Source organism: Carassius gibelio, chromosome A2 (assembly GCF_023724105.1).
Source record: "Carassius gibelio isolate Cgi1373 ecotype wild population from Czech Republic chromosome A2, carGib1.2-hapl.c, whole genome shotgun sequence".
Lineage (NCBI taxonomy): Eukaryota > Metazoa > Chordata > Actinopteri > Cypriniformes > Cyprinidae > Carassius > Carassius gibelio.
This window is the reverse complement of record NC_068372.1, coordinates 280,836-298,335: the sequence shown is the minus strand read 5'-3', so window position 1 is coordinate 298,335 and position 17,500 is coordinate 280,836. Positions and strand designations below refer to the sequence as shown.

The 17,500-nt window shown below is 41.6% G+C and overlaps 2 protein-coding genes across 2 annotated transcripts; both read left to right on the top strand.

Moving 5' to 3' along the window:
- The first annotated feature begins 4,427 nt into the window (after positions 1 to 4,427).
- LOC128021668 (protein yippee-like 5) lies at positions 4,428 to 6,321 on the top strand. The gene is made up of 2 exons (XM_052608984.1): positions 4,428 to 4,571; positions 4,643 to 6,321. Exons 1-2 carry the CDS (start codon positions 4,431 to 4,433, stop codon positions 4,865 to 4,867), a joined length of 366 nt encoding a protein of 121 aa, XP_052464944.1. The 5' UTR covers positions 4,428 to 4,430; the 3' UTR covers positions 4,868 to 6,321.
- Positions 6,322 to 7,833: 1,512 nt separating this feature from the next.
- LOC128021539 (zinc transporter 10-like) lies at positions 7,834 to 14,166 on the top strand. The gene is made up of 4 exons (XM_052608820.1): positions 7,834 to 8,763; positions 10,522 to 10,572; positions 10,971 to 11,210; positions 13,131 to 14,166. Exons 1-4 carry the CDS (start codon positions 8,268 to 8,270, stop codon positions 13,526 to 13,528), a joined length of 1,185 nt encoding a protein of 394 aa, XP_052464780.1. The 5' UTR covers positions 7,834 to 8,267; the 3' UTR covers positions 13,529 to 14,166.
- Positions 14,167 to 17,500: the final 3,334 nt, after the last annotated feature.

Sequence of the window (17,500 nt, the reverse complement as noted above, 5' to 3'; positions counted from 1 at the left end):
TCACAGATTAGTTTAGATCTGTTTAAACGCTGCTTGATCTGTGCAGATTTCTCTCCTGATTCAGAGCAGAACACTTCTTCACTGGAGGAAGTGTTATTCTGGATTATAGACTCTATGTGTTTGAGTTAAAATCATCTTAATGCTGGATGTGTTTCAGGTTTTGTCTTCTCCAGATGTTCACTGATGGACTGGAGTGCTGTGGATTATTGGGATGTTTTTATCAGCTCTCATTCTGACGGCACCCATTCACTGCAGAGCATCCATTGATGAGACACTGATGCAATGTTACATTTCTACAAACCTGATGGAGACACAAACTCATCATGATCTGGGATGTTCGGGTCTGTATAATCAGCTCTGGTGTTTGTGTGAGGAACAGAAGAGTTTAACTAGTCTAGTTTAACAGGGGGTCGTTAGAGAAATCGGTGTTTCACAGACGTACTTGGTGATTTTAATCCCGTCCGAATCTGCCACGTCTGTGTTTTTCTCACACAACCTCTGTGATAATTCCAGAGCACATTACCTAATGTTTTTCAGCAAACTCAGTGATCCTCTGAGAAAACTAATCCCGTCCGAATGCGAATGTCTGTGATTGCCGGTGATATTTTATTTCACAACGCGTTTCCTTGTGTGTTTTGGCCAACGTGAATTACCGTAGATGCTCTTACCGCGCGCATGTTTGATATAATAATAACAATAATAATAATAACAATAATAATAATAATAATAATAATAATAATAATAATAATAATAATCAAGAGCCGGGTCACGTAAACTGTTAATACTGGCTATTGTAATATCAGCATCAGGTAAGATTACTCACGTTTATTTATGCACTCAGTTACATAATGTTTTAACTACAGATGTACCTTTATGAAAATTAAACATGGGTTTAGCCTACTACAAAAATAAATAAATAGGGAAAACAATTTAAACTAAAGAAACCACACATTGACATGGTTTTGCTATACTGGCCATTTTGTATTTATTGTGTAATAATACTAATGGTAATCAATCCATTAGAGCGCGTGATCTCTATGACGCCCAGCACAAGACAGACTCTGTAATAAACACGAGAATAGAGCTTTAGAGTGTAAATATATAATCACATCACACCAAACCTGACCTCTGACCTTTGAATGACAGGCTATACACAGAGACACGTGGTCAATCACGTCGGTTTAAAACAATGATATTTAACTCTATCAAGTGTTAAGTGAGTGATTTCAGAATCTCAGAAAACCGGCTGAACATAGTCTGCTTCATCAACACAGAGATTTGTTCTTAAAAACAAAATGTATTCAATATCTATTTTTGGGACATCAGAAACCATGTCTGTTTTCATCCTGAAGATACAGGACCGTAAATCAAAGTCATTTTCTCAGCGAAACTCTTTGATTTTAATTAATTAAATAAAACAACTAAAAAATGTGCAGTAAAGTGCTGTTAGCATGATTAGCACAGACTAACAAACACAACTTCTGCTCGAATCACCAGAACAACACACAAACACACTTCACCGAGACTGTTCAGATTCAGAAGATACATGATCAATAATCTCTCTCCGGGGTCGAGAATCATCATTAGCTGATCCAGCTGCCCGAGCTAAAGCAGCTGAAGACCCCTCAGCAGCACAAACCAGCGAATAAAACACATTTAACACATTAACAGCGCTGAGGAACTGAGAGCAAGTGAATCAAACTGTTAGAGACGAAAGAGAAGAAGAACAGCAGCGCTGAAGATGAACATAAACTCCTCTTACCTTCAGAGACATAATGATCCAACTACTGAACCCCGCTGCGCCCCCTGCTGGACACACACACACACACACACACACACACACACACACACACACACACTCTCTCTCTCTCTCTCTCTCTCTCTCTCTCTCTCTCTCTCACACACACACACACACACACACACACACACTCTCTCTCTCTCTCTCTCTCACACACACACACACACACACACTCTCACACACACACACACACAAACTCTCTCTCTCTCTCTCTCACACACACACACACACACACTCTCACACACACAAATACACACACACACACACTCTCTCTCTCTCTCTCTCACACACACACACACACACACACAGAAAGTCCAAAACAGATAAAACAGTCCAAGTTTAAAACGCTTTTATTGAAGATTGCTGCATAGTACAATATATGATTATATATATGTGTGTGTATTCTCTAATGTTTTTCTATAGTAATGTTGTATCACGTGTTGTTATGAACGTCCAGACAGCTGTTGTCGTGACACGTGCACCAGCACGTACAGCGTCATCGTCGCGCACGTCACCGCGCCGGATGTTGATATAAAGTCTGGAGGAAGGGCTGGAAGAAAACAGCAACGCCAGCTGAACGCGAATAAACAAACACTCGACCTGAAGCGGCTGGTAAGAGTTGATCTCATACTAACCAGTTAACCAGCTGCTTTACTTTGATTCCGCTGTTTACTCGTGCTGAGCGTCTGCAGTGTTTCTGTCTGCTGTTTCTGTCTGGTGTTGTTGTTGTTGTTGTGATGCGGCGCGACGGACAGATGAACACACAGCACACGCGCTTCATTACAACAGCTTCTACTGCTTCCCTTCTTTAACATGACAGTGTCAGACTCTTCTGTCCTCTTGATGTTATGTGATTTAATCTGATATGCAGGGATGGGTTAGTGTCTGTATTCAGAAAGGCGCAAAAAACAAATAAACCGCATTCCAATAAAATAACACGAGTTACTAAAGGGACATGGTTAGCTGCTTGCTAGCAGTAGCCTTGTATATTACAGTACATACGATTTCACTTAGCACATACACAGAGTAAAGAGAGATGACTGAGGACGATGGAGAATGATTGACAGATCCTGAGCATCACTGACAAACATCTGATCTTGTATAATGTGTGTAAGTTCTGCTGTAGTTTACACAGAGCAGGTGAGATCATCGCACATCTCCGAAGTGAGTTATTAATAGCGTTAGGGTTAGGCTTCCTGCTGTGTGAGCAACTAAACTGAGCGTCAGTGTGAAACAGCCAATCACAGCAGAGCTCAACATTATTATTCATGACCCTTCCAAATAAGGCAAAAACTGACCATTTCACTCTAGGGATAAATCATAGGGTTTAAATGGATATGTAACCCTTTCTGCCCTTACCTAAGCGATGTCAAAAACACAGACAGAATCACGGTGTCTAGTTATAAAACTGAATTCACAGTTTAATGTGGAATATCATGGAATTAGTCAAATTTTGAATTAATTTTTATTCAAAAGTAGGTCATTACACATCAATCAATTCACGATATGGACTAGTATCTTTAACTATTGAGCTGTAAAAGTCTATTTAAATACACACACACACACTGAAGCGTGTGACGCTCGTGGTGTTTTCAGACTCTGCTGTGTCTCTAAATGAGGACGTAAACACATGAAGAACATCTCCAGAACTGAATCTACAGAACAAGTCACTTCATGAGCTTCTGACCGTTTGATTTGAGTAAAACTAGCCTCATATCACATACACAGAGCAGTACAGGCATTCACAGTAACATGTCAAAATAAAAGTCCGGTTTGATTTGAAGACATTGTGCTATTACTGTTTTTAGGCAGAATGTACATATCCTACTGCTAATACTGACATGAAATGAACGTAATTTTTTAAGGAATAATCAAACAACATTTCCCAAAAATTCAGATAAATGAAAACAGAAAAAAATGAATTTGTAAAAAAATAAAAAATAAAACAGAATTTAGGAGTTAATAAAAGGGATTTCATAAGGCTCTATAAGCCACATAACTTCTTTGTAGATATCAGAGAATAATTTAAAATATTGTATCTGTGCATTCTGTGGCACCTTTACATCAAGAATCATTTACTGGAGATGCACAGTGAAGATATGACTTTCCTGAGGAACTGAACGATGAAGTGATTTTAAGAACAAATATCTGTTAATGGGCTTGTTTTCACTTTGAATTAAATTGATTTTTCTGAGTCCACTGGCAGATATCTATTCATTTTGATCAGTTTCTCAGAAAAAAGATGTATTTTACGTCATTGATCTTCTCCAGTGAATGTGTCTTGATTTGAGGATGTTTAGACACATGTCCTGGAAAACAAGACAGAAACAGGAAGAGGAAGAGCAGCGCTGTCGCCGTGAGATCAGAAGGGACAGTAAATGATATTTCAGTGTGTTTTTGTAAAGTAAATAAAGATCTGTTGGATGTTAAATTTGAATGTGTTTCTAACAAAGACATTTACATTTAGAGACTGTATTGAGTTCCATTCCCTTCATGTTCTTCACTTGCTCTTGTAGAGGTTTATTCTGTCCTGCAGAAGCGCTGCTGGTGTGTGTGTGTGTGTGTGTGTGACGCTGCATGACTCTCACGGTTGGGTGGGTGTGTGTGTCTCTCACAGGTGTGTGTGTGGATCATGGGCCGTATCTTCTTGGATCACATCGGCGGGACACGCCTGTTCTCCTGCGCTAACTGTGACACCATCCTGACGAACCGCTCCGAGCTGATCTCCACACGCTTCACCGGCGCCACCGGACGAGCTTTCCTCTTCAACAAGGCACGTGTGCGACCGGCCGATGCTAACGCAGCGAGAGCGCCGCTGATGCTGACGTCTGTGATGTGTTTCAGGTGGTGAACCTGCAGTACAGCGAGGTACAGGACCGTGTGATGCTGACCGGCAGACACATGGTGCGAGACGTCAGCTGTAAGAACTGCAACAGCAAGCTGGGCTGGATCTACGAGTTCGCCACCGAGGACAGCCAGCGCTACAAGGAGGGCCGTGTGATCCTGGAGCGAGCGCTGGTGCGAGAGAGCGAGGGCTTCGAGGAGCACGTCCCGTCAGACGCCTCCTGAGATGTGTGTTAGGCCACACCCACACACTAGATTCACCAATAAACACGAGCTTCAGATGCACCATCTCTTCTGTAATTGGCTAAAACAGACCCGACCGTCTGCTCTGCGCTCGCACGGGCGTCAGTAATAGGACAGAAGTGCACGTTCATGGTCTCTTCTCCCATGTTTCACACACTTTCCCTCTGTATGGAGTTCAGTTTGTGCCAGAAGCGTCGACGGCTGTGTACAGTATTTGTCTGTCTGCTGTGGTTTTGTCCTTCATTTGTGTTTTAACTCCTGCTCTCAGACATCCAGATAAACAAGCAGATTTATTCAGTAATGAGTTTCTCACAATCTCTGAATATTATGACTAAAGATCATTGTAGACTGTAGATTCGTTCACATTTACAGAACAGAAGAATAAAGGCATCTGAAAGTTTTAGAAACTCTTATTAGAAAAATAAAATAGTCAGACCTGGTCAAATACACCGGACATTACAGTCCATTCTTCTGGCACAGATGTACCTCCGTATGAAGCCTTCACATGCAGAAACCTGAGCTTTTTTCTTTTAGATGAGCATTTTGTCAAGATATTCAGTAACTGACTAATAACCTTTTCTTTGCCTTTAAAGAGAAATTACTGAACCTAAACATAGGAGCCCTAAACAAAAATCTCATTTAAAAGACGAGATCTCCGACAGACCTGGATGGTTTGGCATCTGAAGGCTTCGTGTGTAAGATCTGCTGTGTTAGTGTTAGTGTTGATAGATAACATCTGCACCTTCATCTGGAAACAAGAGCTAGTGAATGTACCGAATCAATACTGAAATTATGTAGATTTCTCCACAAATTCTCTGTTTGTTTCCTAAAGAGAGCTCCCTAGCCGCTATAGTAAGACCTTCTTTATTATCCTTTAATCACTGATCCATGGGTGAGGTGTTTCTCCTACAGTCATGTGACCCAACCGGTTCAGGATACACACTCAGCAGATCTGGACATCTTTCTGGTTGAACAGGCTTTTAGCAGGAGGATCTGAGATCTGTAGTTTCAGCTGATAAACTAGAGGACAGACGCTGTCCTGTTTCCAGTTTGTTAGAAACCACCTTTAGTGTTGTTCAGTTGGACAGGAGTGTGTTAGTGTTCACAGATTCTCGTGTTCATTTGTGATTCCTTCCAGACTTTGTGGATTTGTCGGGTCTCTAAATCTCCTCCGTTCTGCTGAATTTAAGCTCAGCATGTTGAACGTTGTTGTACTGTTTCTCTGAGCGAATTCCTCACATGCTTCTGATTCTGTTCGGTGTTTGTTTGCTTCTGATGTCAAAGTACCAGCAAGAGCCTTTCTGCTTCTCTGTCCTTTAATTAAAGCCGCTTCTGTTAATTATTGTATCCCAAAGCTCAGTTGTGTATTTAGCATGAAGTTCATTGTGTTATATTTGATGTCTGACTTGAAGAATAAATCATTTCCCAAAGTGGAATTTCTCTTCCTTTCTCAGTATTTCAAGAAATCAGTGACACTTTACAAAAAGGTTGCATTTGTTAACATTAGTTGAACACTGAAGAACACTTTTAAAGCATTCGTTTCTGTGCATCTAATACGTGATTACAGTATGAATCTTATTGAATGGAGCCGAGCTGGTAATGATCAGTGTTAGCTGATATAAAGATGACTAGATCCTGTAACACTGATGTTAGTGCATGCAGTGGATGTGAATGAAGCTCTGTGTCAGTGTGTGTGTGTGTGTGCTCCAGCAGATGGGAGTAAAGCTCAGTGTAGATCAGTAACCAGGATGTGCTGGACTTCAGCCACACGTTCACACTGATCACCTGTGATCTAACTACAGGTGACACACCGCTCTCAGCTTACACTCGCTGCCATTCAAGCCCTGAGCACGTACAGCTGAGGAGAACCTGCTTCCTGCTGCTCACACACACACACTCATACAGACACACTCACACAACACACCCACACACACACACACAGACGCACAAACACACTCTCACACAACACACACACTCATACAGACACACTCACACAACACACACACACACAAACACACACAGACGCACAAACACACATTCAAACACACACATACAGACACAAACACACTCTCACACAACACACACACACTGAACCACATCGGCAGACTAAACCTCTGCTTTACATGCACTGCTCAGTCTTTGCTTCTGTATCATGTCTGTTCTTTCAGACTCGTGGAAAGAAAGCATCCCATCACACACTGACGTGATTATTTTATTGCACTTTATCTATAAGCATCTGTAGATTACAATCTTTAGAGTTGTTATCTTAAACAGCAGACAGGTTTATTCCTCTCTATATTCTGAAGGTTAGATCATATCTCATTCACACTGATTCCTACAACATTTTACTCCTAAAAACATGGTGCAAATGTGTTTGTTTTCTGTCTGTTGACAGTATTTTCTGATTTATGGATTGGTAAAAAGACAAACTCTCTTCAAAGACTTTTAATCCTGGCTTCTGCTAATGTTCAGATCTGTGTTAAGGGATGTATGCAAATAAGTGCATATTTAATTAGACAAAGCCTCTTAATGCAATTAATTAATTTACTGGACCCACTTTATATTAAGTGTACTTAACTACATTTTACTTATATTTAAATTATTAAATTGATACAATGCACTTTTTGTGCACATACGTATTTATACATTGTACTTGTTACTTGATCCCCCCCCCCCCCCCAGTGTTTTCAAATTCAACATCAACACAACAGCTACATTTTACCAACAATTAATTGCTTTATTAGCTTATATAAGTCTAATATAAAGCAGGTCCAATTTGTTTATTATTATTATTATTATTTCCTTCTTAAAGTACTCAGTGCACTGGAGAATCGCAGTGATGTGTGTTATATTAGTTCTGTCTTCAGTTGTTGTGTCGTGATCCTCCTCTGGGTTTAATTCTCCAGAGAGCATCACCTAACGAACGAAACGTGATTTTATTTGATATTTGTTTGAGGACACGAGAAAATGTAAATCTTGACAAGCAGAAGGTTAATTAGTTCGTGAGATAAGACAGGTTTATGATGCCAGATTCTCTCTTATCCAGCTCGTTCGTGCCAAAAGCTGTTTAATGTATGACTGCGTTTACAGTACGCGTAACTAACCCCGCTCACCTGCATGGAACTAACTAACCCTCCAAACGCTCTGTCAGCAGAAAAGAGCCAGCTGGATGAGTGTCCAAAGGTGACAATGACAAGAATCGAGCGAGGAGCCGCCTCAGACGCAGAATCAAGAGTCACTGGAGACCTGAAGCGAATCATCAGCGCGTGGAAAAGTGCCGACTCATTCTCGGGAACGTGAGCCCGACAGGTGATATGCAGTGAGACCTCCGCGCATCTCCCGCACATCTTCATCCTCGTCACCGAGCTGAACGCACGCGATCATGGGGCGCTACAGCGGCAAGACGTGCCGCCTGATCCTGATGCTGGTCATCACCGTCATCTTCTTCGTGGCGGAGATCGTGGCGGGGTACATGGGCAACTCCATCGCGCTGGTGTCGGACTCCTTCAACATGCTGTCGGACATCCTGTCGCTGTGCGTCGGGCTGACGGCGGCGCGCGTGTCGCGGCGCGCGGGCTCGGGGCGCTTCACGTACGGAATGGGTCGCGCGGAGGTGGTGGGCGCGCTGGCCAACGCCGTGTTCCTCGCCGCGCTCTGCTTCTCCGTGTCCATGGAGTCACTGAAGAGACTCGCCCTGCCGCAGGCCATCGATGACCCGCCGCTCGTGCTGATCGTGGGCTCGCTGGGGCTCGCGGTGAACGTGCTCGGGCTCATCATCTTCCAGGACTGCAGCTGCCTGCGCGCGAGGCGTCAGAAGGACGCGTCAGGGCCGCGCAAGGAGAAGGAGGAGGAGGAGGACGCGGCGGAGGAAGAGACAGGTGCTGATCGTAACGCTTCTCGTTTAGCAGAGCTGTTTACATGCCTTTTTAAGAGCGCTTCATCTGAGAAGCACCTCTTGTGTGCAAACATCTCATAAACCTCTTTGAAAGTTAGTTTTACATTAATTCCAAATCATAAACATCTTATTTTTCTAGATGTCTATTTAAGATCTGACAGCAGGGTTTCAGGGGGTCTTAAAAAGTATTTTTTCACAAGTTAAAACAGGGGTGTCAGACTCCCTGCAGAGTTCAGTTCAGTCCTGCTCTGACACACAGTGATGAAGAGGAGGATCAGTGATGATGAGGAGGATCAGTGATGAAGAGGATCAGTGATGAAGAGGATCAGTGATGAAGAGGATCAGTGATGAAGAGGAGGATCAGTGATGAAGAGGATCAGTGATGAGGAGGAGGATCAGTGATGAAGAGGATCAGTGATGAAGAGGATCAGTGATGAAGAGGATCAGTGATGGAAAGGATCAGTGATGATGAGGATCAGTGATGAAGAGGATCAGGGCTGAATCTGAGCTCTCCAGGAACTGAGTTTGACACCCCTGAGTTAAAAGCTCTTAATTCACAGCAGAAACTCTTAAATTCATAAAGTCATGGCATTAAATGTTATATGTGCTGAAAAAAAAGACTATCTTCCTCAGTATTTCTGTCTTGTTCCCGTTGCGTTAATCACGCTGTTTACTGTGATACTGAAGTCTGATTTGATAATGTTTTGTGTGGTAGTACAAACCAAATCTAATTGATTTACAACTTAGCTCTTCTAGCTCTTCCCCATTATTAACACAACAGACGACAGTAAGACACTGTTGGAAAGGAAAGCTCTGGTTACTCACGTAACCTCTGTTCCCTGAGATAAGGACCTGGTGTTATAGCCGTGATTATAAAGCTGCACACGCGTCAATAACTGATGCTTCTGACGAAATCACGCTCAGAGCCGACTTGGCTCCTCCCCTTTTGGTGGGTTGAAGCGCCATTGGTCCGTGCAGCCACACGAACATGATCCAATCAGGCTTCAGTATCACAGCGAACAGGAGTTTCCCGAAGTGTGATCAACACAGAGCAGCTGGAGCACTTCCAGAACAAACACCTAAACATCTTTAAATCAAGATACAGTCGCAATATGCTAATATGAAGTCGTTGAAATTGAACAAAATTAAATGAGTTTATTAAAACAAGAACAAATATCTGTCACTTTAAATTAAGTAAATTTTTCTGAGCTCATTAACAAATATTTTTTTTGTTAAACTCGCATCATTTTGATCAGTTTCTCATAAAACAAGACTTCGCTTCTCCAGTTAATGTGTCTTGATGTATGAATCTTTAGATATTTGTACTGGAAAACAATACAAAAACACTGAGGAAGAACAGCCGTTTTGCCGTATCATCAGTAAAAGTTATTTCAGTCGATTTTTTTGTAAACTAATTTAAATGTAATGGAGATCTGTTTAAGTTGTTTATGACCATACTGATGTATTGTGGTTCTTGAAATGTACAGCTTAAATTTTATTTGCATGTACCTTTCAATGCGATGTGTGTGTGCTAACTAGGACAGATCTGCATGCATTAATTGCTAAAAGACAGTATTGTGTTGATTCTGACTGTACTTTGGTCGAATAATCAGATTAATGTGCCGTGTGCTGACTGCACAACACGTGTGACGCTGTAGCTGTGATGTGTGACTCTCTCAGAGCTGGGAGGTTGTGTTTGTCATGGATCTGCACTCCACACTTGTCCCTTATCCGTCCACAGGCCTGCAGCAGGAGAAGACTGGGAGTGATGGACCTCCCCTGAACATCAGAGGTGAGTGTGTGTGTGTGTGTGTGCTCCGTCTCAGCGCTCATCAGCCGTCGGTCTGGGTGTGTGTGTGTGTGTGTGTGTGTGTGTGTGTGCTCCGTCTCAGCGCTCATCAGCCATCGGTCTGAGTGTGTGTGTGTGTGTGTGTGTGTGCTCCGTCTCAGCGTCGGTCTGGGTGTGTGTGTGTGTGTGTGTGTGTGTGCTCCGTCTCAGCACTCATCAGCCGTCGGTCTGAGTGTGTGTGTGTGTGTGTGTGTGTGTGTGTGTGCTCCGTCTCAGCGCTCATCAGCCGTCGGTCTGTGTGTGTGTGTGTGTGTGTGTGTGTGTGCTCCGTCTCAGCGCTCATCAGCCGTCGGTCTGAGTGTGTGTGTGTGTGTGTGTAATGTCTCTCTCTCTCTCCGCAGGTGTGCTGCTGCACGTGTTGAATGATGCGCTGGGTTCAGTGGTGGTGGTGGTGGCCTCGGCTCTGTTCTATGTGTGGCCCCTGGCCCCTGAGAGCCCGTGTAACTGGCAGTGTTACGTGGACCCCAGTCTGACGCTGGTCATGGTGGCCATCATCATGTCTTCAGCTGTTCCTCTGGTCAAAGAGACGGCTGGGATCCTGCTGCAGATGAGTCCCGTGGACCTGCCGTTCTCCACCGTCTGTGAGTTCATGTTTGTCTCTTTACAGCAGCTCACATACCCCTGCAATATGCTTCGACATCTTTAGGATCTTTAGATTGTGTGGTAATCCTAAAATGATCAAGTGTAGCCCTGATTAGGGCTGGGTAATATATGGAAAAAAATACTAAATCTCAAAGTTTTCGAAATTTTTATGATATTCAATATATCACTCAATATTTTTGCATTTAACCAATAATAATAAAAAAAGAGAAATAATTAAACTGGGATAAGTTTTTTAAATGTTCTTTTTATTAAAGATTTTAGCTAAGAACAGAAGTCTGTCTCTGGTTTAAGAGAAGCTCTGTGGCATTAAACTATGTTCCCACTGCCACTAAAACACTCTCAGATGGGGAGCTATTGGATTAAACACTCAGGTATTTCTTAACTAATATATATATATTAATACCAAACACTTATACACTCTCTCTGTCTATATTATGAAAACTGGTAAAACAAATGAAAAATATTATAAAAGTTAAATTCCTATTAGTGATTCCACATTGCCATTGTCTATGTTTTTCTGTTCAAACATCAGCGTCTGAGTGAGTGCATCACAGACAATACAGCGGAGATCTCATGACAGAACACAGAGCGATGACGCTTTCATTCAGATGCTACACTCCGGCTCGTTTGTGTTTCAGATCATCTCCTCAATGAGGAGCGAGTGTTTGCATGCGCACGTGACATCAGTGCGTGACGTGTAATGAGTCGAAAACGCTTCAGAGCACCTGATTAAAGAGTCGCACGATAACATGCGTCATCACTACGACACGGCATTAGATCTGGCTTTTGTCCAGACAGCGTTCATAACGGGACTGAAACCGGTTATGTTGCTAGGAATCTCAATCTCAGAATCAATCCCGGGATGTGTTTGCGTTCACACAGAAGGCGACTCGGCAATGTTCAGGCAATTTTCCGGTTCCAACATGCAGCGTGAAAGGGGCTTAAGTAACAATGAAGCTCTGATTCAGGGATTTAAACTCTTGATATCTGGCAACCGCACTCATGAGAGTTCGTGTAGTAGAGGAGTGTACAGTAATTGTTGAGGTTTTGGACGTTTGCCGCGTTCTTTTGGGAAAGTATGCTTGAATTTGAAATATTCGCTATTCACAACATTTTCAAAATTATTCTGATATTATCGCTAATATTCGATATATCGCCCAGCCCTGAGGAATATTGCTCCATCACAGTGTTAATTACTGGAGTTCTGCAGCTGTAGTTATAGTGTAGTGCAGGGATCCTCAAATCTGAGCCAGGAGATCCTCTTCCTGCTGAGTTTAGCTCTAGCCCTAATCACAGCTAATCAGTGTCTTTGGGATCATTAGAAACCACAGGTAGATGAGTGGATCAGGGCTGAGCTAAACTCTGCAGTGATTTGAGGAACCCTGGTGTACTGCATCATCTGGAGCACAGCTTACATTACCTTTTACACACGCAGGATAAACCCAGTCAGCTTCATGAGGGATTTATCACAGCTCTGTTTCTGGCTCTTCAAAGAATGATGTATTAGCATGCACACCAGCAGTTATTGTTAATGTTGTAAGTGAGCTTCAATTTGGTCATCTGTCCCTTTAAGTGCTCAGGATGGATTCTGATTGGCTGCATTTTAACCTGTATTTTCTTATAAAACATTGGAAGATTATTCTGAGGGCTGAAGGAAGTCCCTGATGTTAGAGTACAGATGAGATGTCCCTGTCTCACTGATGCTGATGCTGAGTGTCTCTCTCTCTCTCTCTCCCTCCCTCTCTCTCCGTCTCTCTCTCTCTCTCTCCCTCTCTCTCCCTCCCTCTCCCTCTCCCTCCCTCTCTCTCTCCCTCCCTCTCCCTCTCCCTCTCCCTCTCTCTCTCTCTCTCTCTCTGTCTCTCCCTCCCTCTCTCTCTCTCTCTCTCTCTCTCTCTCAGTGGAGAGCGTGTGCAGACTTCCCAGCGTGGTGAGCGTCCATGAGGCTCATGTCTGGGAGATAGCTAAAGGACGTAACGTGGCCTCGCTGCACGTCAAAGTGTCTTCTGAGCCGCAGGAAGTGTGTTGGGACAGACCTGCTCTTCACGCACAGATCCAGCAGCTGTTCCACCGCGCCGGGGTCCACAGCGTCACGGTTCAGCTGGAGAGCGCTGATGGAGAACCGGAGCGCTGCGAAGTCCCCTGTGTGTCGCCCGCGTGCCTCAAACTGTCCTGCTGTCCCTCCGGAGTGTCCACTGTGTACCGCGGGAGCCCTGTCCCTCCCTCAGGAGACGTCACCGTCCACATGCTGCCTGAGAAAGACACGGAGCACGGATCCACCAAATGCACCAAGTTCTAGATCTGGAAACCCAGGGGTTCACCGAACAAACAGACTCTGTGTTTAACTATCCTCACCACTGTGCCTCGCTGCCCTTTCAGACTCCAGCTCATGATTCCTGCTGATTGTTCTTCGTTAGTCCTTCACGTTTGAGTCCTGACAGAGACCAGATCATCAGTCAAACTAATCAGACGCTTATTTATTGTTCTGCAGCAATTCAGAGACACGTCCGGCTCATATTTCAGCCCAAAACACTTGATCAAGTCGAAGTCTAAGAATGTAAACATGATGATAGCATTTACCGTACTGCCTCTAATGCTAATGCTAGCTGCTATAAGCTAATATGCAATTATTATTACAATTATCAATAGATTTTGGGGGGAAACTGGACCTGGACATGGTTTCATGAAATTCATACCAATAGCATATTTACATTCCTTATTGCTATTTATGACCTTTTTGTTCTTAATAATCTTTATAACTTTTTGGTGATTCAGGGAAACACTTAATCAATGAACTGATATTTAGTAGTTGTTGTTGTTGTGTGTTTGTTTGTATTTGAAAGACAATCAACTATAAAATCAAGCTTTAAAACTGTATAAACTAATATTAAACATGCTGGTTGAATTCGGATTTAAATAAAAAAAGTGAACTGTGAACTGGTCTTTTTATTAAGATGAATATTCACCTGATGATCAGCTGTTGTGTGAAGAGACTGCAGCGTCACACACACACACACACACACACAAGTATAACATGTTCCTGGATCAATATTCCAATCAACCAATCAGATTACATATATAACGTTTCAGGAAATATCTGTTTTAGGCTTACAATCAGGGTTAGATTCTTCTACATTCTTGTTAATCAGCCATCATTTCCTTCTGATTTTAGGAATAAAGTATGGGTTAGGGTTTAGGGGTAGGGATGGGGTTAAGTTGATATTTTTGGACAATAATGTTGATCAAGGAACATGTCTTACTTGGCAAAATCACGGAGTCACACACACACGCTCACACACACCTGTACATGAACGTCAGTCACGTGACTTTCAGAGGAAGGGGAGATCTCTCTCTTTTCTGTTTCTCTGTCAGTTTAAAGCCCAGTTATTCATTTCCTCTGAGTGTGAGTTAAAGCACAGTGAGGGTGTCAGATTATTAATAATGCAAGAGGCTGAAGGTGTCACTCTTTCCGTGACCTCACTGCCATTCAGAGAAACCATTAAAGCTTCCTGGAAGCATCAGAAACAGCAGAGAGCAGGTGTCTAGTTAAAGAGCGATGAAGCAGGTGTGTATCTGGAGAACCACACTGATCTGTGTTTGAGAGGACATCAAACCTGCTGTCTCAGAATCAAGAAACCTTCGTCATCATTACAGATTCAATACTGACAACGATCATAGAGTGAATCAGCATATTAAGATTGTAGAGCTATTGGTCTGTATGGACACCAGTTCATAACAAACTCAAACTGCTCTGATTCAGATAAACAGAAGATCCAGCTGATGGAGTTTAGTCCGGACAGACACGTGTTAAACTGCACACGTCTGAAAACGAGTCTGACTTACAGTCTTTACAGTGATCTGCACTGTATTAAAGTCCGAGATCACATTCCTCTTCACAACACACACCTCACACCTGTTTAATGGAGTTTCTGTCTCTTGAAACCATAATTTAGTTCTGGTGACAAGAAAGTTAACTAGCAGAAGGTTTTGTGTTTCAACTGTTAAGGAGAAAGAAGTATATAGAATACCCAACAAAGTACGGGATCAGTTTATAGATAAAATAAACAGGTTTAACTGGAGTGATTTGCTAGCTGGGAAAGATGTACATGATGGTAGTACAGTGCTTACAAGTAGACTACAGTATTTTATTAAGGAGTTTACCCAAAAATTTAGAAACAGAAATTATAAGAATAGTCTCCCATGGATTAATGCTGACATTCTTAATTTGATGAAAGAACGTGATCTTGCAAAAAAAAAGGCTAATAACTCAAAATTAAGTACTGATAAACACCGTTTTGCAATGTTGAGGAATAAAGTGACATCTCAGTTAAGAAAGTCAAGGGCTGACTATTTTCTAACCATTATAAATAATGCAGGGGGCAATTCAAAAATGATTTGGGATCAGTTAAAAAAATTACTGGGGCAGGAACATAAAGACAGAAAACCTGTTGATCTTGTGCTGGATGGAAAAAGTATTTCTGATCCAACTGTGGTTGCTACAGCTTTTAACAACTATTTTGTAGACTCTGTTGCATCTATTGCACAGGGTTTCTCACACGTAGATTTTAGTAAGTGGCCTATCTTGTCATTCAGAGCACAGCCTTGTGTTTTCCAGCGCTTCTGAAAGAAACATAGAATCCTTAATCAGTTCACTTAATACTTCTAAAGCGAAAGATGTCTTTGGTATGGATAATACAATGTTGAAAGAATTAGGTTCGTCCTTGCTTATCCCCATCACAAAAATTATTAATCAATCGATTTCTCTGGGGGAATTCCCAAATGCCTGGAAATTATCTATTGTTTCCCCTCTATTGAAATCAGGAGACAGACAAATTATTTCCAATTATAGACCAATTAGTATTTTGCCAGTAATATCCAAGGTTCTAGAAAAATGGGTGTCTCAACAGATTAGGAATCACTTGAATAATTCAGCTTTCTCCCTTCATCCATTACAATTTGGATTTAGGACAAATCACTCCACTGAGACAGCAAACTGTTTTTTTATCGAAAATATTAAATCATTGCTTGATAGGAACAAGGTTGTTGGAGCTATTTTTTTAGATCTTAGGAAAGCCTTTGACACTGTTAATCACAATATTTTATTGTCTAAACTATCTCATTTTAATTTTTCAGATAATGCTCTAAAGTGGGTAGCATCTTATCTTTTTAAACGATCACAAACTGTACGTATTGGCAGCTATCTTTCTGAACCTCTTCAGTTGTCCACTGGAGTGCCTCAAGGGTCTATATTGGGCCCCCTTTTGTTTTGCATGTATATTAATGACTTGCCAAGTGCGTGCCCAGAAGTGAGAGTTCAAATGTATGCAGATGACACTGTTTTATATATACATGGAACATCAAAAGCAGCAGTGGCAGCCAAACTTACGAAGGCTATGGTTAAAATTAGTGAATGGTTAAATCACTGTAGCCTGCAGTTAAATCTTTCCAAAACAGTTGGTATGTTTTTTAGTAAAACCACCAACTCTGCAGTTGATCCGGATATTTCTATTAATGGTGGAAAAATTCAAATTGTCTCAGAATTTAAATATCTTGGTATTATCATTGACTCCAAACTTAAGTTTAATTCTCAGATCTCAAATACTGTTAAGAGAATAAAATTTAATTTATCTAATTTCCGATATATTAGGAATTCAATGTCTACCCAAGCTGCCAAAATGTTTATGCACTCTATGATATTTTCGCATATGAATTATTGTTTGACTACTTGGTCTCAGGCCAACCATTCCGCCTTGCTCCCAATACAGACTTTATATAAACAAACGTTAAAAATTTTTGATAAGAAACCACGTCACTTTCATCACTGTAAGATTTTATTAAAATATAATCTGTTGAGTTGGGAAAACTTGGTTAAGTTTTCAAATGGCTGTTTAGCTTATAAAATTCTCAATGACCTGGCCCCACCTCCTCTTAGTGAGTTTCTGAGTTTAAGATCAGAAAACAGTCGTCTCACTAGAGGAACTTTTAGAAGGGACTGTGATATTAATTTCAGGAAAACTGCTTTTAGTCAGTCTGCCTTCTCGATTAAAGCTTCGAAAGAATGGAATGACATCCCAACGTCAGTTAGAGAAATAAATAGTTATAATGAATTTCGCTCTTCTTTTAAAACTTGGCTTTTTAGTATGCAAATTTGTCAACATTAATTTATTTTTTATTTTTTTTTATTTTTTCTGTGTTTCTTTTTCTTTTTTTTTTTTTTCTGTTACTTTCGGAAACTGTAGGGTCTGTTATATTTGTTATATTCTGTTATGTT